Raw genomic sequence first — 25,931 nt, 5'->3', positions numbered from 1 at the left:
CCCTCTTAATTAAACCCTTAAGTCCTCCTCTGTTGAATTCTAAATTTCTCCTAGTCCTCAGGTTTGTTGCTTTTTTTAGCCAATTTATATGCCTCTTCCTTGGCTTTAACATTATCCTTAATTCCCCTTGTTAGCCATGGTTGAGCCACCTTCCCCGTTTTATTTTTACTCCAGACAGGGATGTACAATTGCTGAAGTTCATCCATGTGATCTTTAAATGTTTGCCATTGCTTATCCACCGTCAACTGTTTAAGTATCATTTGCCAGTCTATTCTAGCCAATTCATGCCTCATACCGTCGAAGTTACCTTTCCTTAAGTTCAGGAGCCTAGTTTCCGAATTAACTTGGTCACTCTCCATCTTAATAAGGAATTATGGTCACTCTTCCCCAAGGGGCCTCGCACAAGATTGCTAATTAGTCCCTTCTCATTACACATCGCCCAGTCAAGGATGGCCAGCTCTCTGGTTGGTTCCTCGACATATTGGTCTAGAAAACCATCCCTTATACACTCCAGGAAATCCTCCTCCACCGCATTGCTACCAGTTAGGTTAGTCCAATCAATATGTAGATTAAAGTCGCCCATGATTACTGCTGTACCTTTATTGCACACCTCCCTTATTTCTTGTTTGATGCTGTCCCCAACCTCACTACTACTGTTTGGTGGCCTGTACACAACTCCCACTAGTGTTTTCTGCTCTTTGGTATTCCGTAACTCCACCTATACCGATTCCACATCATCCAAGCTAATGTCCTTCCTTACAAGAGCATTGATTTCCTCTTTAACCAGCAACGCCACCCAGCCTCCTTTTCCTTTCTGTCTATCCTTCCTAAATGCTGAATACCCCTGGATGTTGAGTTCCCAGCCTTGGTCCCCCTGGAGCCATGTCTCCGTGATGCCAATCACATCGTATCCGTTAACTGCTATCTGCACAGTTAATTCAACCACCTTATTCTGAATACTCCTCGCATTGAGGCACAGAGCCTTCAGGCTTGTCTTTTTAACACACTTTGCCCCTTTAGAATTTTGCTGTAATGTGGCCCTTTTTGTTTTTTGCCTTGGGTTTCTCTGCCCCCCACTTTTACTATTCTCCTTTCTATCTTTTGCTTCTGACTCCATTTTATTTCCCTTTGTCTCCCTGCATAGGTTCCCATCGCTCTGCCATATTAGTTTAACTCCTCCCCAACAGCACTAGCAAACACCACCCCCCCCCCCCAGGACATTGGTTCCGGTCCTGTCCAGGTGCAGACCGTCCGGTTTTTACTGGTCCCACCTCCCCCAGAACCGGTTCCAATGTCCCAGGAATTTGAATCCCTCCCTTTTGCCCCACTCCTCAGGCTACGTATTCATCTGAGCTATCCTGCGATTCCAACTCTGACTAGCACGTGGCACTGGTAGCAATCCTGAGATTACTACTTTTGAGGTCCTACTTTTTAATTTAGCTCCTAGCTCCCTAAATATGTCTTGTTGGACCTCATCCCGTTTTTTACCTATATCGTTGGTACCTATATGCACCACGACAACTAGCTGTTCACCCTTCCTTTTCAGAATGCCCTGCACCAGCTCCAAGACATCCTTGACCCTTGCACCAGGGAGGCAACATACCATCCTGGAGTCTCAGTTGCGGCCGCAGAAACACCTATTTATTCCCCTTACAATCGAATCCCCTATCACTATATCTCTCCCGCTCTTTTTCCTGCCCTCCTGTGCAGCAGAGCCGCCCAAGGTGCCATGAACTTGGCTGCTGCTGCCCTTGCTTGATGAGTCATCCCCCTCAAAAGTACCCAAAGCGGTATATCTGTTTTGCAGGGGGATGACTGCAGTGGACCCCTGCACTACCTTCCTTGCGCTGCTCTTCCTGTAGGTCACCCATTTACTATCTGGCTGTGTACCCTTTACCTGCGGTGAGACCAACTCGCTAAACGTGCTATTCACGTCATTCTCAGCATCGTGGATGCTCCAGAGTTCATCCACCCGCAGCTCCAGTGCCGCAATGCGGTCCGTCAGGAGCTGGAGGCGAATGCACTTCTCGCACACGTAGTCGTCAGGGACACCAGAGGCGTCCCTGACTTCCCACATAGTACAGGAGGAGCATAAACACGTGTCCGAGCTGTCCTACCATGACTTAACCCTTAGATACACTTAAATTGGCAACAACAATGCTAAATGTTACTTACTTACAAGCCGGGCCTTCCACATTACCGCCTGCCCACGCCCCCCCCACCCCTCTCCAACCCCCCATCACATTATCCAAGATGCTCGAAAGAATAAGCTTGATACCAACCCGAGAAACGCTGCGGCACCGCCTGCGGGCAGGGGTGGAGTCACCAAGACCAAACGCAGCAGGCAGTCTTAGAAAAAGGTGGAGCAGAGATGGGTGCAGCCTTTCTTTGCTGCTGCTGCTGTAGTTGTTATTATTAGTTACTGAGTGAGGACGCCGTGTGTGAGGAGCGAGCGTGCTTGTCGGTGAGAAGAGTGTGTGCGCGGTGAGGAGTGAGCGTATCAGTAAGGAGTGAGTGTGTCAGTGAGGAGTGAGTGAGTGTGTCAGTGAGGAGCGATCCTGTGGGGGGTGTAGGCTTGGTAATACTCACCTAGATTGCCCTTGATCTTGCTTGCAGCTTCTTCCCGTACGTCTCAGCTACCTGGTTCTGCACCGGCCTAACGGTATGCGAGTCCCAGTCTGAGCCGAAGTCCGTCTCGGTGGAAGAGCAAGGCTCAGCTCCTCTTGACGTTGCGTTGTGATGAGGGCAGGAGGATGAGCCCGCGCTGCTCCCTGGAGTGGCCTGCCTCTACGCTGTTCTCGGGCCACTGCACCTTTTATGGCCCCGACCTGCCGCTGGTGTTCTCACACAGGTCGGGGCCTCCATGCTGTGATCGGTGATTGAAGCGTAGGCAGATACAGCAGGAGTGGCGAGAGACTGTGGAGGGATGTGATCGGGGCCCAGGAGAGGCGTGAATTTGGGCCCAGGGGCAGCACGGGCCCAGCCCACACTGCGATATGTGTGCGCACTAGGTCCGTGCAGCAGAGTAGGTCTCCAGTCGTCTTGGATAACCCTTGCCAGTGGACCAAGACCTAGCTCTGTCAAGCCCGTGTGGTGGCTGGTGTGCAACGGCCACCACATGTTAAAAAAATCCATGCACACGCATCTTCCACCCTTCAAGATGTAGTTCAGGACCTGGAATATTAGGTCCTTCATTGAAACACCTGTGAACGCATCCTTTTTAGCGTGGAAGCAAGTCATCCTCGATACGAGGGACTGTCGATGATGATGATGATGACTGTTGTAACTGTTCTCAAATTAAAAGTTTTTTTGTAAGTGATGTAAATTTACAAGTTTAAAAGTTTGAAAGTGATCTTAACTGAATACTTTAAAGTTCGATACAATAATATTTTTTATTAAAGTTAATTACAAACAAGTGTTAACATTTTGAATAAAATATATTTTAAATTATAACTGAATCATTTACATTATTTGTTCCATTAACACAACACAACATTACAGAACAGGTCCAAACAGTAAACATGGTCCATGTGGAATAGTTGTCGCTGAGCCTTCAGGCAGCAAAACGTTCATAGATGAGCTGCTGGCGCAAGGCTCGAGCAATCGTTAAAGGGGCACAACGGCCCGCCCTCCTCCACCCGTGCTCCAGGTTCAGGCAGTTGCATGGCTTCCTCGTCCTCCTCATCATCTGCATCTTCCTCATCATCATCAGCCACTCTCACTTCAGATGGGTCTTCTACTACCAGCTGCTGCTGCCTCATGATGGCTAAGTTGTGCAGCATGCAGCACACAACAGTGAACTGACCGACAATCTCAGAGGAGTACTGCAAGTAGCCTCCGGAATGGTGCAGGCATCGGAAACGCTGCTTCAAGATGCCAATGGTCCTCTCTGCACGTTGCAACGTGCGATATGTTGTAGTCCCGCTCAGCTTCTGTCCGGGTTACGCGTAGGGGCGTCACGAGCCAGGTGGCGAAGCCATACCCTTCATCACCCAGCTCTGCCTTTGGGCTGTTGCTGAAACATGGCAAATATAGTGCTCTCGTGTAGGATGAACGCATCATGGTGCTCCCCAGGGTATCTCGCGAGCTGCACGTTCATGGAGCGGCATCTCGGAATCTTCCAAAGGTGCTCACAAGGTGATGTGGGTGCAATCCCTGTACCTTTGGGATGCCAGCAATCCTGAAGAATCTCACAGCCCTGTCACGCATTGCCTGGGCGGTCATGGGGAACTTTATGTAGTCATTCCTCCGGGCATATAGTGCAGCAGTCACCTGCCAAATGCAGATATGTGTTGCATGTTGAGAAATGCCGCACAGTTGTGGCCTGGAATGACCCGGATGCATAAAATGAAAGTGCAGCTGTAACCTTCACTTCAACTGACAAAGCAGTCCTCCTGATGCTTCTAGGGTGCAGGTCTGCTTTTATTAACTCACAGATCTCGGTTACAACTTATTTGCGGAAACGCAGCCTTCTCACAGTCTGCATCACTCGGGTGCAGGTATGAACGCCTGTCTCGATATAGCTGATGTGGGTAAGGCCTCCTGCCCATCATCCTACGTGCTCGGAGGTTCCTCAGGTGATGAAGCAATCTTCTCCTCTGCAGCACCATCATGCAGAAGGCTTGCACGAGGTGTGGCATTGTCAATATGGCCCCCATAATTTAATTGTACCTTTGCAACAAGCTCAAAACAGCAGGACAAAACACTCGCACCTCTTCTTTCCTCTTTCTCTCCAAGGTGCACGCTCTAGTATGAACCACACCCTGGTTTGCGCATGCGCAATAGGCTTGCTTAGAATGGGAAGCTAGGCATTCAATGAAGACATTTGGGGCAACAAAGTCGAATGCAATTCTTTAATTTTTGATTTTTTTCCCCCCCAAAGTACCACCCCAACCACCGAACATCTCCTCACCGGGCTGGAGGGTCGGCCGGCAGAATCGCACCCTCGCCTGGCTTCCAACCCCACCCCCACCCCCCCGCCAAACTTCTTTTGAAGCCGAGCCCCAAGATCCTGTGTCCCGGCGAGGGAGCGATTCTGCCGGCTGATGCTCCAACCCTTGAGCCCAGTGAGGAGACGTTCGGTGGTGGGGTGGCACTTTGAAAAAAATCAAAAATTAAAGAATTGCATTAGACTTCCATTTTCTCCCTTTTGAATTTGAAACAATTTATGATGCATATTCTTTGCCTTCTTGACTCCCTCCAAAACTTCGCCTAAAAACAATGGTGTCTTTCTGCGCCGATTTTGTAATAGGTGCTGCTTTTTCTTAAGTGCCCAGAAGGTTTTTTTTTGGGAGTGATCACATACGACGTCCTAGGAAAAATTTAAGTTGACCAAACTTGCTTAAATGTGGAAAAACTGGCGCAGACATCAGGTTACGCTCCCTATGATGCAAAAAAGTCGCAACCAAAAAAAGTTTTATCTAACTGGCGCAGAAACTTTGGGGAAACTTGGAAATTTGTATTTACTCCAAAAAAAAACTGCACACCAAAAAAACAGCATAGATAATTGAGGAAAATTAAGCCCATGGAGTTATCTAAATAATCAGGTTTAAAACAGCAAGGGCAGTTTTGTTGTATGGTTTAGACACTGACAACACAGAAGCTGTCAGTCTATACAAGCTGATTAATTTTATTCAACACTTCACTTATTTAGAAACAAGAAAACATTTGCATTTCTATAGCACCTTTCACAACTGCAGGCTGTCCCAATGTGCTTTACAGCCAATGAAATACTTTTTTTTGGAGTGTAGTCACTACTGTAATGTATGAAACGCAGCAGCCAATTTGCACAAAGCAAGCGCCCACAAACAGCAATGTGATAATGACCAGATAATCTGTTTTTTTAATGATGTTGATTGAAGGATAAATATTGGCCAGGTAACCGGGGATAACGCCCCTGCTCTTCTTCGAAATAGTGCCATGGGATCTTTTACGTCCACTTTACAAAGCAGACAGGGCTTCGGTTTAAGGTCTCATCTGAAAGACGGCACCTCTCGACACTTCATTACTCCCTCAGCGCTGCACTAGAGTGTCAGCCTAGATTTATGTGCTCAAATCTCTGGAGTGGGACTTGAACCCACAACCTTCTGACTCAGAGGCAAGTGTGCTACCCACTGAGCCACAGCTGACACAAGATTTAGGTACAAGAACTTCTGCACTTTATGGAGACCAACGCATATCATGTAATTAGTAAAAACATAGCAAACAAATTCATTATAAACAGAGTGTCATTTAGAACGATTAATACATTAAAATGAAACTGTGTCTATTGAATCGCTTCTGGGCTTTTTTCGTAATTTATATAAAGTTGCTCATGGGTTTATTAGTTTTAGTGACGGTATCAAATCCTTACCATTTCTTTCTGGCATCTGCAGAGTGTAGGCTGTGTATCACCCTTGACGCTGTGGGTTGGCTATCCGCCCCAGGCCACAAAGCCAGCTAATTGGAGGCACAATCACATGGCTGAGAGTGGGGAGATGTCTGGCATTCCTCCACTCCCCAGCAAAGACCAAGAACCCGACATGGGTGGGAAGTCAAATCTACAAGCTGGTACACAACGGATTTGTTAGCCCACCCCAAGTTCTGGCTCTTCTGCCAATGGGACAGGTGCTAATGGCCAGAATGCTCCACATCCCCAATATCACAAGTTTAGTGACTGGTGATCAATAACTACTGGGATCTAATATCATCCTGTATTTATATAACTGTTCATAAGACTCAAATGACGGTGTTACATTTCAGCCTCATAGCAACAGGAATACATCTTCCAACCAGTCTGCCCCCACCCACTAACAAAAATCAGTTCTGCTTCTGACAATTCAGGGAAGGCTGCTCACTTTCACTGTTTAGCAGAAAGCCCGATTTATAAAACCAATGTCATTAGATCAGGGACCTGTAATACAATTAGGTACATCTTATTAGAGGGGAGGGAAGAGAAAAAAACTCTTTTTCAAGATAGCAGTTGAACAGTTATGGAAAGTGAAGACTACCTTACAAATTGAAGGATGGTTGCCGGGGGAGGGGTAAAATAAGTGCAGATTTTTTTTTCCAATGACCAACTCATCAACATTCTGTTACTCATCATCATCATAGGCGGTCCCTCGAACGAGGATGACTTGCTTCCACATGAGTTCACAGGTGTTGCAATGAAGGACTCGATGTTCCAGTCCTGAACTCCAATTGAGGGAGTGGATTTTTTTAACGTGTGGTGACCATTGCGCGGCAGCTACCACACGGGCTTGACAGAGCTAGCAGTGGCAAGGGTTAACCAGGACGACTGGAGACCTGCTCTGCTATTCTGTTACTAACCCGACAGTGAATCCATTATTTTCTATTACAAGTATCTAACAACTGCAGCATGATTGGATAGGCTGAGGTTGTTTTCTTTGGAACAGAGGAGGCTGAGGGAAGACCTTATTGAGGTGTATAAGAGGAGCCTAGATAGAGGGCCCTAAATAGAGTGGATTGGAAGGACCTATTTCCCTTAGTAGAGAGGTCAACAATCAGGGGGCATAGATTTAAAGTAATTGGTAGGAGGTTGAGGGGATTTGAGGGGACATTTCTTCACCCAGAGGGTGGTGGGGGTCTGGAACTCACTGCCTGAAAGGGTGGTAGAGGCAGAAACCCTCACCACATTTAAAAAGTACCTGGATGTGCACTTGAAGTGCCGTAACCTACAGGGCTACGGACCAAGAGCTGGAAAGTGGGATTAGGCTGGATAGCTCTTTGTCAGCCAGCGCGGGCACGATGGGCCAAAATGGCGGCCTTCTGTGCTGTAAATTTCTATGATTGTATGACAACCAGCCAACAGGTTGGTCTCTTCCACGATATCTGCAGCCAAAATGGTAACAACTTCATAACTCTGGAAAGTAAAGAAAAAACAATGCAGCCAGGACTGTTTGAAATGTCTCTTGAATTCTCTATCACCAAAGGCCAGAACAAACCAATTTTGGTCATTTTGTCCCATTTGTGCTCCAGAGAAATGAATGCATTAAATCATTCAATTCCCACTGGAGGAGTTAAAGGACTGTAGCAAGACACCGTCAGCTTAAGGAAAAAAAAGCAAGGAGAGCTGAGAAATTTGAACAAAACACCTCAGTTTCTTCTTTGTGACAAACTAAACACAAAATGGCTTAGATGGCCTCTAACTCTTACTTGAGGAGTGAAAGATAACAGATACAGCATTTACTAACTAGCCTGTTTGTTTAGAAACCAGGTCTGCCAAAATTAGGGATACTGTAGGGCTACCCAAGAAAAAGGGGCAAGTTGGAGTACGAGTTTAATTTATTGCCTTTGTTACCTCTAGACTTGACTATTCCAACACACTCCTGGCTGGCCTCCCATATACTACCCTACGTAAACTAGAAGTGATCCAAAACTCGGCTGCCCGTGGCCTAACTCGCACCAAGTCCCGCTCACCTATCACCCTTGTGCTCGCTGACCTCCCGGTTAAGCAATGCTTCGATTTCAAAATTCTCAGCCTGGTTTTCAAATCCCTCCATGGCCCTCGCCCCTCTCTATCTCTGCAATCTCCTCCAGCATCCCCCCACCCCAAGGTGTCTGCGCTCCTCTAATCCTGTCCTCTTGAGCATCCCTGATTATAATCGTTCAATCATTGATGGCCGTGCATTCGGTTGCCTAGGCCCTAAGCTCTGGAACTCCCTGGCTAAACCTCTCTGCCTCTCTACTTCTCTACTTCTCTTTCCTCCTTTAAGATCGTTCCTTAAAACCAACCTTTTGACCAAGCTTTTGGTCACCTGCCCTAATTTCTCCTTATGTGGCTCGGTGTTGAATTTTGTGTCTCATAATACTCCTGTGAAGCACCTTGGGACGTTTCACTACTTTAAAGTCGCTATATAAATACAAGTTGTTGTTGTTAAGTTACTGGAGTCAAACCAGCATAGAAAATACAGAACTGAAGTAACCCATGTTTATTCTGTGTTAATATGGTTTTGAACATGTAGTTTCTTGCTTTATTGGAATTCCAAAGTGCAACATAAGCGGGGAGAAGATAGCAGATTGGACTTGGAGTCAAGGTCCAACTATCACTTTGGATTGTTAATAATGGCAGACAGAGGTCAAGTTCTGAAACAAATTAGAATCTTGTTTTGCAACCAGGGCAGATTTTCTTCATCTTTTGAAACCATTCATTCCAAGCATCTTCAAGAAGTCTTCAGACTGAGATTGTTTGTTGTGAAGTATACAGATGGGTTCATGCAAGTTCGGCAAGGTCCATATGCCGAGTCAGAGAATGTATTAAAACGTGCACTGTTACAGAATTTGGGAGTTTGAAAAGATTAGTTGAAACCGAATCAATCAAACAAAATCACATTTTGGGGTATTTACACAAGATATTTTCTCAGCTTCAATACCATGGTTCACTCAGGTTCCTACAGTCCAAAGTGCACCCGTTTCTGTTCTATATTTGGATACATGATACGGAGACCCAGGGATTGTAACAGAACTCTTGCTCTGTACATTGGATCACGTGATTTTTTTTTTTTGAAAACACACTGAATATGAATCGTTTCCAGAGAGACCAGTGGTCTGAACCAACAAGTTCATTTACATAAAAAGATAACGGATCAACAGTGAACTATATACTTCTCTAGTCTCGACAATATAAAATAGACGCTACTTACTTTCTCCCTCTAAACAGGACAACTTTAAAATATAAATTAACTTCTTTCTCTGTGGAGCACACTACCATGTATATTCTGCTAGCTGGCCTTAGGCTGCTGGCTGCAGAACTGAAACTGAGTCGGAGAGTAATCTGTAATTGGAGATCCCTGGCCACTGAACTGTCCACCTGAGAGTACTACAGCAAATGGCCCAGATCCTCTTCTCAAAACGTAACTAATAAATCAAACCTACTGCCCCAGGCTGGGGCCCGATTCTTTGTCCTGTGTCAAAGCGGCATGACACCCGCCATAGTCATATGGAACAACGGGCAGTAAATGACTGCATCTCCATTACACTGCTTCCCAACCACAGATGTTAGGCTAACTGGTCGATAGTTTCCTGCTTTTTGTCTGCCTCCTTTTTTTAAATAGGGGTGTTATATTTGCGGTTTTCCAATCTCCTGGAACCGCCCCAGAATCCAGGGAATTTTGGTAGATTACAACCAGTGCATCCACTATCTCTGCAACCACTTCTCAAGACCCTGTGACAGCTGGGCTCCCCCTCTCACACTGCATGAAGTGTCCCTCCCTCCCCCTCTCACACTGCGTGGTGTGCCCCTGGGCCCCCCCTCTCACTGCATGGTGTGTCCCTCCCCCTCTCACACTGCATGATGTGTCCCTCCCTCCCTCCCCCCCTCACACTGCATGGTGTGTCCCTCCCTCCCTCCCTCCCCCTCTCACACTGCGTGATGTGTCCCTCCCTCCCTCTCTCACTGCATGGTGTATCCCTCCCTCCCCCTCTCACACTGCGTGATGTGTCCCTCCCTTCCTCCCCCTCTCACACTGCATGGTGTGCCCCTGGGCCCCCCCTCTCTCACTGCATGGTGTGCCCCTGGCCCCCCCTCCCCCCCTCTCACTGCATGGTGTGTCCCTCCCTCCCCCACTGCGTGATGTGTCCCTCCCTCCCTCTCTCACTGCATGGTGTATCCCTCCCTCCCCCTCTCACACTGCGTGATGTGTCCCTCCCTCCCTCTCTCACTGCATGGTGTATCCCTCCCTCCCCCTCTCACACTGCGTGATGTGTCTCTCCCTCCCTCCCCCTCTCACACTGCATGGTGTGCCCCTGGGCCCCCCCTCTCTCACTGCATGGTGTGCCCCTGGCTCCCCCTCCCCCCCTCTCACTGCATGGTGTGCCCCTGGGCACCCCCCTCTCTCACTGCATGGTGTATCCCTCCCTCCCCCTCTCACACTGCTTGGTGTGTCCCTGGACTCCACCTCTCTCAGTGCTTGGTGTGAACATAAGAACATAACAAAGAGGAGCCCGTTCCCCATAACCCTTTATTTCCTTATCGCTCAAAGATCTGTCTATCTCCACCTTAAATATATTCAATGACCCAGCCTCCACAGCTCTCTGGGGCAGAGAATTCCACAGATTTACAACCCTCAAAGGAAAGAAATTTCTCATCTCAGTTTTAAATGGGCAACCCCTTATTCTAACCTTGTCGAGCCCCCTCATTATCATGTTTCAATAAGATCACCTCTCAGTCTTCTGAACTCCAATGAGTATAGACCCAACCTACTCAACCTATCCTCATAAGTCAATCCCCTCATCTCCGGAATCAACCGAGTGAACCTTCTCTGAACAGCCTCCAATGCAAGTATATCCTTCCTTAAATACGGAGACCATACTCGATCCCCCTTGCAATAAAAGCCAACATTCCATTTGCATTCTTGATCACTTGCTGTACCTGCATAACTTTTTGTGTTTCATGCACAAGGACCCCCAGGCCCCTCTGTACTGCAGCAAGTTGCAATTTTTCTCCATTTCAATTATAATTTGCTTTTTTATTTTTTTCTGCCAAGTGGATAATCTCACATTTTCTCACATTATACTCCATCTGCCAAATTTTTGCCCACTCACTTAGCCTGTCTATATTCCTTTGCAGATTTTGTGCGTCCACCTCATAATTTGCTTTCCCACCCATCTTTGTATCGTCAGCAAAGTTGGTTACATTACACTCCGTCCCTTCATCCAAGTCATTATAGATTGTAAATAATTGAGGCCCCAGCACCGATTCCTGCGGCACCCCACTAGTTACTGTATGCCAACCGGAAAATGACCCATTTATCCCGACTCTCTGTTTTCTGTTAGTTAGCCAATCCTCTATCCATGCTAATATATTACCCCCAACCCCGTGAGCTTTTATCTTGTGCAGTATCATCATCATCATAGGCAGTCCCTCGGAATCGAGGAAGACTTGCTTCCACTCCCTAAGTTAGTTCTTTGATGGCTGAACAGTCGGATAAGAGAGCCACAGACCCTGTCACAGGCAGGACAGACATTCGTCGAGGGAAGGGGCTGGTTTGCCGTACGCTCCTTCCGCTGCCTGCGCTTGGCCTTTTCACGCTCTTTGCGTCGAGACTCGAAGAACTCAACGTCCTCCCGGATGCACTTTCTCCACCTCGGGCGGTCTTCAGCCAGGGTCTCCCAGGTGTCAGTGGTGATGTCGCACTTTACCAGGGAGGCTTTGAGGGTGCCCTTATAACGTTTTCGCGGTCCTCCTTTGGCTCGTTTACCACGAAGGAGCTCCACATAAAGCATTTGCTTAGGGAGTCTCGTATCTGGCATGCGAACTATGTGACCTGCCCAGCGAAGCTGATCCGAGTGTGGTCAGTGCTTCAATACTGGGGATGTTAGCCTGGTCGAGCAGTAACCTTTTATGTGGCACCTTATCGAATGCCTTCTGGAAATCCAAATACACCACATCCACTGGTTCCCCCTTATCCACCCTGCTCGTTACATCCTCAAAGAATTTCAGAAAATTTGTCAAACATGATTTCCCTTGCATAAAACCATGCTTACTCTGCTTGATTGAATCATGTTTTTTCAAATGTTCCTTAATAATGGTCGGCAAGTATAAGAGCTGGAGCGACGGGCCTTGGAACATCGTGGCCCCCCGACCTGTGAGAGAACAGCTGATTTTGAGATGGGCGACTGGGTATCAAAATCCTGGTCGCCGTTTTGGAGCGTGGGCAGGAACATCGGCAGGACCCAGGTACAGAGGAATGGGAAGGTCGGGGCGGATGAGCGGCACGTGTTTGTGGCGAGATGCGGTGAATGTTTGTGGCAGAGGAGCGGCGAGAGATCGTGGCGGAGGTGCGACAGATGAAGGTACGGGGCCCAGAAGAGCAGAGGGCCCGGGGCAGCACAGGTCAGCCCGCACTGAGATATGTGTGCGCTAGGTCCGAGCAGCAGAGCAGGTCTCCAGTCGTCTTGGTTAATCCTTGCCACTGGAACAAGACCTAGCTCTGCCAAGCCCGTGTGGTGGCTGGTGTGCAACGGTCACCACACGTTAAAAACATTCACGCACAAGCATCTTCCACCCACTCAATTGGAGTTCAGGACTGGAACATCGGGTCCTTCATCGAAACACCTGTGAACTCGTGAAAGCAAGTCACCCTGGTTCGAGGGACCGCCTATTATGATGATGATGATGATGACATTGCTCAGTGGTAGCACCCTCGCCTCTGAGTCAGAAAGTTGTGCGTTCAACACTCCAGAGATTGGTGAACGAAAATCTAGGCGGACTAGAAAATCAGTGCCGTGCTGAGGGAGTGCTGCACTGTCGGAGGGGTCGTCTTTCGGATGAGACGTTAAATCGAGTCTGCTCTCTCACATGGATGTAAACGATCCCATGGCACAATTTCAAAGAAGAGCAGGGAGTGTCCTGACCAATATTTATTCGTCAACCAACATCACAAAGATTACCTGGTCATTATCACATTGCTGTTCGTGGAAGCTTGCTGTGCACAAATTGGCTGCTGCGTTTCCCACATTACAACAGTGACTACACTTCAAAAGTACTTCATTGGCTGTAAAGCGCTTTGGGACATCTGGTGGTCATGAAAGGCGCTACAAAAAGAAAGAAAGAAGAAAGACTTGCATTTATATAGCGCCTTTCACGGTCACCGGATGTCTCAAAGTGCTTTAGAGCCAATGAAGTACTTTTTGGAGTGTAGTCACTGTTGTAACCCTTTACACACAGTTTCTAAGCAATACAATTTACAGGTTAAAACTACCAACACAGGGAAACAGAATCAATTTTTGCCCCAAGTACACTATGGGCCTGCAGAACTTTTACAGAGGACTCAGAGTGCAACACAACTAACACTTTAGGAAGTATAAAGAAAAACAATTAACCTGTTTAGCAGCACTGTATCACAGCATCCACACTTGTCATTCTGGAATGTAAATGAGGTGGATAGTGATAGACTTCACACTGCGATGTATGCGTGCACTAGGTCCGTGCAGCAGAGCTGGATAATCCTTGCTACCGGATAAAGACCTAGCTCTGTCAAGCCCGTGTGGTGGCTGGTGTGCAATGGCCACCACACGTTAAAAAAAATCCACGCAGACACATCTTCCACCCTTCAAGATGTCTGTTCGGGATCTGGAATATTAGGTCCTTCACTGAAACACCTGTGAACTCATCCCTTGGCATGGAAGCAAGTCATCCTCGCTTCGAGGGGCTGCCTATGATGATGATGATCACCGCATATTATAGCACCAATACACAATAGCACAGAATGCATGGAGAGAGGTTTAATCTCCTCACATGGTGAAGAAAAAGCAGAGCACTCAGCAGGACTGTCCAGAGGCCTGGATTCAGATCACTGAGCCACATGGTTAACACTTTGCTCCAACAATGGTTTGTGGTAGAGAATTCCAGGTGCTAACCAATCTGTGCATCTTTTCTAACACTCTTTATGCAGCGCAGTGTCAAATTTTGTTTGATAATGCTCTTGTGAAGTGCCTTGGGATGTTTCACTGTTAAAGTCACTATATAAATACAAGTTGCTGTTGATGAGATGCTAACAAGCGCACAAATTTGATACAATAAAAATAATTTAAAAATCTTAAACATGAATTGATAATTTTAAACTGGAAGCTTTGGGGAACCGGAGGCCAATGTAGGTCAGCTGGGACAGAGGGTGATGAGTGAGTGGGACTTGCAGCGGATTACAATATGGGCTGCTGAGTTTTGGATGAGCCAAAAGTGAAGTTTACAGCCTACAGAGGATGGGATGCTAGCCAGGATGGCACAGGAATAGCCGGGTCTGGAAATGACAACGGCATTGATGGGATGTTTCAACAGATGGTCGGAGGCGGACAATGTCGGTGGTGGAAGTAAGCGGCCTTTGTGATAGAGAGGACGCAGGGTCAGAAGCTCAGCTCGAAGCTGATTAAGCTGAAGTTGTGTTACAAAGACATGTTACATATTCTGTGGCTACGACCGTGATGCATTTTCCCCTTGTCCTCCAAATCCAGCGCCACACCGCCCCTTTGTTGCCCAGCTCAGTGGGACTGCCCTTGCTTGGTTCCAATCTTACCTATCCATTCATAGGCAGAACATTTCTAGCAATGGCTTCACTTCTGCCAGTAACAGGGAGGAGGACAACATCAGTGGCAAAGGTATGGAGTTTGCAGTGGGGGCCAAAGACAACGGCTGTGCACTTCCCCACTGCACAACTAGAGGAAACTGCGGCTCATCCAGGACAGGATGTCAGACAAGCAGTCTGTGAACACAGAGGCAGCGGAAAGGGCGAGAAAGGTGGTGGAGAGTTAGAGCTGCGCATCATCAGCGTACACCTGGATAGCTGATCCAGTGTCTTCAGAGGGGGAAAGGGCGATTACAGTGGTTTTCGAAGGAAGGGGCAACAGTGCCCATGAAGTGGAAAACATTTACATTGTCAGCTAGCATGGGGACCAGAAAGGAAAGTTGGGTGGTCAGCAGTTTAGTCGGAAAAGGATCAAAGTAGCAGGAAGTTGGGCTCATTTACAAGATGAGCGTGGAGAGAGTTAGAGAAATATGTGGGATCATGGCAAGACGAGGGAATATTGCCTTGTTGGGGAAGGGTACAGGCAGCTAAATACAGGTTGGACATCACTTATTCGGGACTCCATTATCTGGCACTACCCCTCGTCCGGCAAGATTTCGGCGGTCTGGGGCGTATGCGCAGAAAGCGGCCGACCTCCACCTCGACTTTGGGGCCGCGACGGCACCTGGCCAGTGACGACACCCATTGGGGCCGCACCGACACTTGGCCCGCGGACATTTCCTCTGCGGCCCGCCAACACCTGCCCGGGGCGCCGACCTCCTCCCCCTCCACCCCGACCTCAGGCCGCTGACCTCCCCTCATCCGGCAAAATCTCTTATTCGGCACAGGCCAGGTCCCGAGGGTGTCGGATAAGGGAAGTTCAACCTGTATATGGTCTCAATCTTGCTGACAAAGAAGTCCATGAGCTTCTCGCACTTTGTTGGGGGTGAAGGTGGAAGGTACGGGAACTGCAATTTTTTAAGGAGATGGTTGATAGTGGAGAAAAGAAGCCGAGATCATCCTGGAATAATGGTCAATTTTGGCAGGGGAGAGTGAGGCCCGATCGTGCTCGATGTGGTCCAGCCAGGTCTGGTGATGACTGGCTAAACCCGTTGTGTGCCAGATACGCTACGCTCATCTACACCCCTTGGACTGGAAGAAAAGATCTATATTAACGACTTGGAGGAAGGGACCGAGCGTAACGTAGCCAAGTTTGCTGACAATACAAAGATGGGAGGAGGTCACAAAAAATCTGCAAAAGGACAGACAGGCTAAGTGAGTGGGCAAAAATTTGGCAGATGGAGTATAATGTTGGAAAGTGTGAGGTCATGCACTTTGGCAGAAAAAAATCAAAGAGAAAGTTATTTAAATGGAGAAAGATTGCAAAGTGCCACAGTAAAGCGGGACCTGGGGGTACTTGTGCATGAAACACAAAAGGTTAGTATGCAGGTACAGCAAGTGATCAGGAAGGCCAATGGAATCTTGGCCTTTATTGCAAAGGGGATGGAGTATAAAAGCAGGGAAGTCTTGCTACAGCTATACAGGGTATTGGTGAGGCCACACCTGGAATACTGCGTGCAGTTTTGGTTTCCATATTTATGAAAAGATATACTTGCTTTGGAGGCAGTTCAGAGAAGGTTCACTGGGTTGATTCCAGAGATGAGGGGGTTGACTTATGAGGAAAGGTTGAGTAGGTTGGACCTCTACTCATTGGAATTCAGAAGAATGAGAGGTGATCTTATCGAAACGTATAAGATTATGAGGGGGCTTGACAAGGTGGATGCAGAGAGGATGTTTCCACTGATGGGGGAGACTAGAACTAGGGGGCATAATCTTAGAATAAGGGGCCGCCCATTTAAAACTGAGATGAGGAGAAATTTCTTCTCTCAGTGGGTTGTGGATCTGTGGAATTCGCTGCCTCAGAGAGCTGTGGAAGCTGTGACATTGAATAAATTTAAGACAGTTTCTTAAATGATAAGGGAATAAGGGGTTATGGGGAGCGGGCAGGGAAGTGGACCCGAGTCCATGATTGGATCAGCCATGATCGTATTGAATGGCGGAGGAGGCTTGAGGGGCCATATGGCCTACTCCTGCTCCTATTCCTTATGTTATGAGGGACAAATCATGTGAAACAATCAGAGCGGCAGAGATTAAAGGTATTACTGGGGCAAGGGATTGGGTTGGCAGATCGACAGCTACAGAAATATTGTGGTGAATGGAAGATCAAAGACTAGGCTAGACTAATGATCCAGAGACACGAGTTCAAATTCCGCCACGGCAATTGAGGAATTTAAATTCAGTTAATTAAATAAATCTGGAATAAAAAGCTAGTATCAGTAATGGTGACCATGAAACCCATCCTTCACTGCCATCCTATATGTGACTCCAGATCCACACAGCAATGTGGTCGACTCTTAACTGCCCTCTGAAATGGCCTAGCAAGCAGTTGTAACAAACTGCTACGAAAAACAAGAATAATAAAACTGGACGGACTACCCAGCATCGACCTTGGCTTTGGACACAACAATGGCACACCCAGCCCAGTCGACCCTGCAAAGTCCTCCTCGCTAATATCTAGGGACTTGTGCCAAGATTGGGACAGCTAGCCAACAGACCAGTCAAGCAACAGCCTGACATAGCCATACTCACAGAATCATACCTTTCAGCCAATGTCTCAGACTCCTCCCTGGGTATGTCCTGTCCCACTGGCAGGACAGACCCACCAGAGGTGCTGGCGAAGTAGTATACAAGTCGGGAGGGAATGGCCTTGGGAGTCCTCAACATTAACTCCGGACGTCATTAAGTCTCAGGGCTTCGGCTCAAGCATGGGCAAGGAAACCTCCTGCAGATTCCCACCTACCGCTCTTCCTCAGCTGATGAATCAGTACTCTTCCATGTTGAACACTACTTGGAAAAAGCACTGAGGGTAGCAAGGGCACAGAATGCACTCTGGGTGGGGGACTTCAATGTCCATCACCAAGAGTGGCTCGGCAGCACCACTGCTGACCAGGCTGGCCAAGTCCCGAAGGACATAGCTGCCAGACTGAGCCTGTGCAGGTGGTGCGAGAAAGCAGGGATGGAGTACAGAAGTTGCATGTTCAGCCATGAACTCATTGAATGGTGGTGCAGGCTCGAAGGGCCGAATGGCCTACTCCTGCACCTATTTTCTATGTTTCTATCTGAGAGAACTAACATGAGGGAAAAACCTACTTGACCTCGTTCTCACCAATCTACCTGTCGCAGATGCATCTGTCCATGATAACATTGGTAACAGTGACCACCACACAGTCCTTGTGGAGACAAAGTCACGTCTTCACACTGAGGACACACTCCATCATGTTGTGACACTACCACTGTGCTAAATGGGATATATTCAGAGCAGATCTAGCAGCTCAAAACTCGGCATGCATGAGGCACTGTGGTTGACTTGGCCCTCGACCATGTTCGTTCCGTTTCCAGCATTTCTGCCATCACCCCTACCCCGCCCTCCTAGAACCAGAACCTGTCCTCATCTTTCATAAGTCTCCACATTCATTCCTTTTGTCTTTTAATCTCTCCTGCCTTCCATCCTACCACAGATCTTCCCTTTTGTTCTTTCCTCCCCTCGACCATTTCCAACACCTCCAGCCTGATCCAACCACCAAACACATCTTCTCCTCCCCTCCCGTCCCCTTTCAGCATTCCAAGGGGACCGCTCCATCCACGACACCCTGGTCCACTCCTCAATCACCCAACAACCTTTCCCATTCTCATGTAAGCGCAGGAGATGCAACACCTGCCCTTTTACCACCTCCCTTCCCACTGTCCAGGGCCCCAAACATTCCTTCCAGGCGAAGCAGTGACTGGGGGGGGGGGGAGAGGAGAAGGGGGAGCGGGGAGGAGAAGAGAAGGGGGAGCGGGGAGGAGAAGAGAAGGGGGAGCGGGGAGGAGAGGAGAAGGGGGAGCGGGGAGGAGAGGAGAAGGGGGAGCGGGGAGGAGAAGAGAAGGGGGAGCGGGGAGGAGAAGAGAAGGGGGAGCGGGGAGGAGAAGAGAAGGGGGAGCGGGGAGGAGAAGAGAAGGGGGAGCGGGGAGGAGAAGAGAAGGGGGAGCGGGGAGGAGAAGAGAAGGGGGAGCGGGGAGGAGAAGAGAAGGGGGAGCGGGGAGGAGAAGAGAAGGGGGAGCGGGGAGGAGAAGAGAAGGGGGAGCGGGGAGGAGAAGAGAAGGGGGAGCGGGGAGGAGAAGAGAAGGGGGAGCGGGGAGGAGAAGAGAAGGGGGAGCGGGGAGGAGAAGAGAAGGGGGAGCGGGGAGGAGAAGAGAAGGGGGAGCGGGGAGGAGAAGAGAAGGGGGAGCGGGGAGGAGAAGAGAGGGACGGGGCAGGGAAGGGAAGAGAGGGACGGAGCGGGGGGAAGGGAAGAGAGGGACGGGGCAGGGAAGGGAAGAGAGGGACGGAGCGGGGGGAAAGGTGGGACGGGGGGGGGGGAAAGGTGGGACGGGGGGGGGAAAGGTGGGACGGGGGGGAAGAGAGTGGGACGGGGGGGAAGAGAGTGGGACGGGGGGGAAGAGAGTGGGACGGGGGGGAAGAGAGTGGGACGGGGGGGAAGAGAGTGGGACGGGGGGGAAGAGAGTGGGACGGGGGGGAAAGAGAGTGGGACGGGGGGGAAAGAGAGTGGGACGGGGGGGAAAGAGAGTGGGACGGGGGGGAAAGAGAGTGGGACGGGGGGAAAGAGAGTGGGACGGGGGGGAAAGAGAGTGGGACGGGGGGGAAAGAGAGTGGGACGGGGGGGAAAGAGAGTGGGACGGGGGGGAAAGAGAGTGGGACGGGGGGGAAAGAGAGTGGGACGGGGGGGAAAGAGAGTGGGACGGGGGGGAAAGAGAGTGGGACGGGGGGGAAAGAGAGTGGGACGGGGGGGAAGAGAGTGGGACGGGGGGAAGAGAGTGGGACGGGGGGGAAGAGAGTGGGACGGGGGGGAAGAGAGTGGGACGGGGGGGAAGAGAGTGGGACGGGGGGGAAGAGAGTGGGACGGGGGGGAAGAGAGTGGGACGGGGGGGAAGAGAGTGGGACGGGGGGGAAGAGAGTGGGACGGGGGGAAGAGAGTGGGACGGGGGGGAAGAGAGTGGGACGGGGGGGAAGAGAGTGGGACGGGGGGGAAGAGAGTGGGACGGGGGGGAAGAGAGTGGGACGGGGGGGAAGAGAGTGGGACGGGGGGGAAGAGAGTGGGACGGGGGGGAAGAGAGTGGGACGGGGGGGAAGAGAGTGGGACGGGGGGGAAGAGAGTGGGACGGGGGGGAAGAGAGTGGGACGGGGGGGAAGAGAGTGGGACGGGGGGGAAGAGAGTGGGACGGGGGGGAAGAGAGTGGGACGGGGGGGAAGAGAGTGGGACGGGGGGGAAGAGAGTGGGACGGGGGGGAAGAGAGTGGGACGGGGGGGAAGAGAGTGGGACGGGGGGGGAAGAGAGTGGGACGGGGGGGGAAGAGAGTGGGACGGGGGGGAAGAGAGTGGGACGGGGGGGAAGAGAGTGGGACGGGGGGGAAGAGAGTGGGACGGGGGGGAAGAGAGTGGGACGGGGGGAAGAGAGTGGGACGGGGGGGGAAGAGAGTGGGACGGGGGGGAAGAGAGTGGGACGGGGGGGAAGAGAGTGGGACGGGGGGGAAGAGAGTGGGACGGGGGGGAAGAGAGTGGGACGGGGGGGAAGAGAGTGGGACGGGGGGGAAGAGAGTGGGACGGGGGGGAAGAGAGTGGGACGGGGGGGAAGAGAGTGGGACGGGGGGGAAGAGAGTGGGACGGGGGGGAAGAGAGTGGGACGGGGGGGAAGAGAGTGGGACGGGGGGGAAGAGAGTGGGACGGGGGGGAAGAGAGTGGGACGGGGGGGAAGAGAGTGGGACGGGGGGGAAGAGAGTGGGACGGGGGGGAAGAGAGTGGGACGGGGGGGAAGAGAGTGGGACGGGGGGGAAGAGAGTGGGACGGGGGGGAAGAGAGTGGGACGGGGGGGAAGAGAGTGGGACGGGGGGGAAGAGAGTGGGACGGGGGGGAAGAGAGTGGGACGGGGGGGAAGAGAGTGGGACGGGGGGGAAGAGAGTGGGACGGGGGGGAAGAGAGTGGGACGGGGGGGAAGAGAGTGGGACGGGGGGGAAGAGAGTGGGACGGGGGGGAAGAGAGTGGGACGGGGGGGAAGAGAGTGGGACGGGGGGGAAGAGAGTGGGACGGGGGGGAAGAGAGTGGGACGGGGGGGAAGAGAGTGGGACGGGGGGGAAGAGAGTGGGACGGGGGGGAAGAGAGTGGGACGGGGGGGAAGAGAGTGGGACGGGGGGGAAGAGAGTGGGACGGGGGGGAAGAGAGTGGGACGGGGGGGAAGAGAGTGGGACGGGGGGGAAGAGAGTGGGACGGGGGGGAAGAGAGTGGGACGGGGGGGGAAGAGAGTGGGACGGGGGGGAAGAGAGTGGGACGGGGGGGAAGAGAGTGGGACGGGGGGGAAGAGAGTGGGACGGGGGGGAAGAGAGTGGGACGGGGGGGAAGAGAGTGGGACGGGGGGGAAGAGAGTGGGACGGGGGGAAGAGAGTGGGACGGGGGGAAGAGAGTGGGACGGGGGGAAGAGAGTGGGACGGGGGGAAGAGAGTGGGACGGGGGGGGGGGGGGAGTGGGACGGGGGGGGGGGGAAGTGGGACAGGGGGGGGGGGAAGTGGGACAGGGGGGGGGGGGGTGAAGTGGGACGGGGGGGGGGGTGAAGTGGGACGGGGGGGGGGGGGAAGTGGGTAGGGGGGGGGGGGGAAGTGGGTAGGGGGGGGGGGAAGTGGGTAGGGGAGGGGGGGAAAGTGGGACGGGGGGGAGGGGGGAAAGTGGGACGGGGGGGGGGGGGGGGGAAAGTGGGACGGGGGGGGGGGGGAAAGTGGGGGGGGGGGGGGGGGGAAGTGGGACGGGGGGGGGGGAAGTGGGACGGGGTGGGGGGGGGAAGTGGGACGGGGGGGGGGAAGTGGGACGGGGGGGGGGAAGTGGGACGGGGGGGGGGAAGTGGGACGGGGGGGGGAAGTGGGACGGGGGGGGGGAAGTGGGACGGGGGGGGGGGAAGTGGGACGGGACGGGGGGGGAAGTGGGACGGGACGGGGGGGGGGAAGTGGGACGGGACGGGGGGGGGAAGTGGGACGGGACGGGGGGGGGAAGTGGGACGGGACGGGGGGGGGAAGTGGGACGGGACGGGGGGGGGGAAGTGGGACGGGGGGGGGGGGGGGGGGGAAGTGGGACGGGAGGGGGGGGGGAAGTGGGACGGGAGGAGGGGGGGGGGGAAGTGGGACGGGAGGGGGGGGGGGAAGTGGGACGGGAGGGGGGGGGGAAGTGGGACGGGAGGGGGGGGGGAAGTGGGACGGGAGGGGGGGGGGAAGTGGGACGGGAGGGGGGGGGGGGAAGTGGGACGGGAGGGGGGGGGGGGAAGTGGGACGGGAGGGGGGGGGGAAGTGGGACGGGAGGGGGGGGGGAGTGGGACGGGAGGGGGGGGGGGAAGTGGGACGGGAGGAGGGGGGGGGGGGAAGTGGGACGGGAGGAGGGGAAGTGGGACGGGAGGAGGGGAAGTGGGACGGGAGGAGGGGGGGGGGGGGGAAGTGGGACGGGAGAGACCGGGAGGGGGGGGAAGAGACCGGGAGGAGGGGGGGGAAGAGACCGGGAGGGGGGAGGGGAAAAGACCGGGAGGGGGGGGGGGTGGGGAAAAGACCGGGGGGGGGGGGGGGAAAGACCGGGAGGGGGGGGGGGGTGGGGAAGAGACCGGGAGGGGGAGGGGGGGAAGAGACCGGGAGGGGGAGGGGGGGAAGAGACCGGGAGGGGGAGGAGGGGGGGGGAAAGAGACCGGGAGGGGGGAGGGGGAAGAGACCGGGAGGGGGGAGGGGGGGGGAAAGAGACCGGGAGGGGGGAGGGGGAAAAGAGACCGGGAGGGGGGAGGGGAAAGAGACCGGGAGGGGGGAAAAGAGACCGGGAGGGGGGAGGGGGGGGGGGAAAGAGACCGGGAGGGGGGAAAAGAGACCGGGAGGGGGGAAAAGAGACCGGGAGGGGGGAAAAGAGACCGGGAGGGGGGAAAAGAGACCGGGGAGGGGGGAGGGGGGGGGAAAAGAGACCGGGAGGGGGGAGGGGGGGGGGAAAGAGACGGGGAGGGGGGGGAAAGAGACCGGGAGGGGGGAGGGGGGGGAAAGAGACCGGGAGGGGGGAGGGGGGGGAAGAGACCGGGAGGGGGGAGGGGGGGGGGGAAAAGAGACCGGGAGGGGGGAGGGGGGGGAAAGAGACCGGGAGGGGGGAGGGGGGGGGAAAAGAGACCGGGAGGGGGAGGGGGGGGGAAGAGACCGGGAGGGGGGAGGAAAGAGACCGGGAGGGGGGAGGGGGGGGAAAGAGACCGGGAGGGGGGAGGGGGGGGAAAGAGACCGGGAGGGGGGAGGGGGAGGGGGGGGAAAGAGACCGGGAGGGGGGAGGGGGGGGAAAGAGACCGGGAGGGGGGAGGGGGGGGGAAAGAGACCGGGAGGGGGGAGGGGGGGGGAAAGAGACCGGGAGGGGGGGGGAAAGAGACCGGGAGGGGTGGGGGAAAGAGACCGGGAGGGGTGGGGAAAAGAGACCCGGGAGGGGTGGGGGAAAGAGACCGGGAGGGGTGGGGGGGAAGAGACCGGGAGGGGGGAGGGGTGGGGGAAAGAGACCGGGGGGGGGGGTGGGGGGGGGGAAAGAGACCGGGGGGGGGGGTGGGGGGGGGGGAAAGAGACCGGGAGGAGGGGGGGAAAGAGACCGGGAGGGGGGGGGGGGAAAGAGACCGGGAGGGGGGGGGGGAAAGAGACCGGGCGGGGGGGGGGAAAAGAGACCGGGAGGGGGGGGGGGAAAGAGACCGGGAGGGGGGGGGGGGAAAGAGACCGGGAGGGGGGGGGGGAAAGAGACCGGGAGGGGGGGGGGGGAAAGAGACCGGGAGGGGGGGGGGGGGAAAGAGACCGGGAGGGGGAGGGGAGGGGGCAGGGGAAAAGAGACCGGGAGGGGGGGGAAAAGAGACCGGGAGGGGGGGGGGGGGGGGGAAAGAGACGGGGGGGGAAAAGAGACGGGGGGGGGGGAAAAGAGACGGGGGGGGGGAAAGAGACCGAGAGGGGGGAGGGGGGAAGGGGAGGGGGGAGGGGGGAAGGGGAGGGGGGAAGGGGAGGGGGGAAGGAGACCGGGGGGGGGAAAGAGGGGGGGGAAGGAGACCGGGGGGGGGGGGGGGGGAAGAGACCGGGGGGGGGGGGGGGGGAAAGAGACCGGGGGGGGGGGGGGGGGGGGGGGAAGGAGACCGGGGGGGGGGGGGGGGGGGGGAAAGAGACCGGGGGGGGGGGGGGGAAAGAGACCGGGGGGGGGGGGGGGGGGGGAAAGAGACCGGGGGGGGGGGGGGGGGGGGGGAAAGAGACCGGGGGGGGGGGGGGGGGGGGGGGGAAAGAGACCGGGGGGGGGGGGGGGGAAAAGAGACCGGGGGGGGGGGGGGGGAAAAGAGCCGGGGGGGGGGGGGGAAAGAGACCGGGGGGGGGGGGGGGGAAAAGAGACTGGGGGGGGGGGGGAAAAGAGACTGGGGGGGGGGGGAAGAGACCGGGGGGGGGGGGGGGGGGGGGAAAGAGACCGGGGGGGGGGGGGGGGGGGAAAGAGACCGGGGGGGGGGGGGGGGGGGGGGAAGAGACCGGGGGGGGGGGGGGGGGGGAAAGAGACCGGGGGGGGGGGGGGGAAAGAGACCGGGGGGGGAAAGAGACGGGGGGGGGGGGGGGGGGGGGGGGAAAGAGACCGGGGGGGGGGGGGGGGGAAAGAGACCGGGGGGGGGGGGGGGAAGAGACCGGGGGGGGGGGGGGGGGAAGAGACCGGGGGGGAAGAGACCGGGGGGGGGGGGGGGGAAAGAGACCGGGGGGGGGAAAGAGACCGGGGGGGGGGGGGAAAGAGACCGGGGGGGGGGGGGGGGAAAGAGACCGGGGGGGGGGGAAAGAGACCGGGGGGGGGGGGGAAAGAGACCGGGGGGGGGGGGGGAAGAGACCGGGGGGGGGGGGGGAAGAGACCGGGGGGGGGGGGGGAAGAGACCGGGGGGGGGGGGGGGGAAGAGACCGGGGGGGGGGGGGGGGGGGAAGAGACCGGGGGGGGGGGGGGGGGAAGAGACCGGGGGGGGGGGGGGAAGAGACCGGGGGGGGGGGGGAAGAGACCGGGAGGAGGGGCGGGGGGGGCAAATAGGGGCCTCTGGTGTAGGGGAGGGAAGCTTTTGAGCAGCAGGTCCGGCAGGAAGCCTAAATCCCAGGCCCGGGTGGGTGAGAGGAACAGCAGAAGATGCAGCGATCGGGAAAGCCTCGAGTCGGGGACTTTGGGCCCTCTCCCCCTGCCCCGGGCCCGAGCCCTATCCCCGGCCCCTCTCCCTCTCTCTCTCCCCTCCCCCTCTCACTCACTCACCAGCACGGCTTTATCCTGCTCGGTCACTCGGGACCGCTTCTTCCGCCCGAACAAGTTACCCATTAGTGCGGTGCTGGCGACCCCAGGCCTGCCGCATGCCCGTGCAGAGGGAGCCACGGCCTGGGTCTCTCTCACTGACTGACTGGCGGCTCCGGCCCGGCCGCGGCGTCCCCACGGTAACCACGCCCGGGAGCCCCGGCCGGCCGGCCGACGGAGAGCCGCCCCGGACAAACTGTACCGCGCACCTCAACTCGAAATCATCCCCTGCCGTCCCCACCGCGCAACCTGCATCAGCATCAACAGATTGTCACTGTGGGCATATGTAGTTTACATTGTTTGTGATAAAGGATTGCTGCATTTGTAGTTTACAATTTTTATATATGACAAAAGAAGAGGTGAAAGGATTCCAAGAGTGAGACCAATTATATATTTTGGAGTAGTTTGCACTTATTCTGATTATTTTAAGTGATTTTTGCTCTGCAAATTTACAGTAATAGAGTATCAGGCTGTCTAGGCATTTCTGTGTGTTCTCTGTCTATCCATTGCATTGT

The 25,931-nt window shown here is 54.4% G+C and overlaps 1 protein-coding gene across 1 annotated transcript in view; it reads right to left on the bottom strand.

The window, feature by feature from the left end:
• chmp6b (charged multivesicular body protein 6b) overlaps positions 1-25,640 on the bottom strand; it is a 42,604-nt gene extending 16,964 nt beyond the window's left edge. Inside the window, exon 1 of the mRNA XM_070858229.1 lies at positions 25,381-25,640. Coding sequence (XP_070714330.1) covers positions 25,381-25,443 — 63 coding nt within the window. The 5' untranslated portion in view covers positions 25,444-25,640. The remainder of the gene's footprint in view (positions 1-25,380) is intronic.
• Between the last annotated feature and the right edge of the window lie 291 nt (positions 25,641-25,931).

The sequence above is a fragment of the Pristiophorus japonicus genome, chromosome 16, assembly GCF_044704955.1.
Source record: "Pristiophorus japonicus isolate sPriJap1 chromosome 16, sPriJap1.hap1, whole genome shotgun sequence".
Classification (NCBI taxonomy): domain Eukaryota; kingdom Metazoa; phylum Chordata; class Chondrichthyes; family Pristiophoridae; genus Pristiophorus; species Pristiophorus japonicus.
Note: the sequence above shows the minus strand (reverse complement) of the source record. Positions and strands in the feature narration are given on the sequence as shown.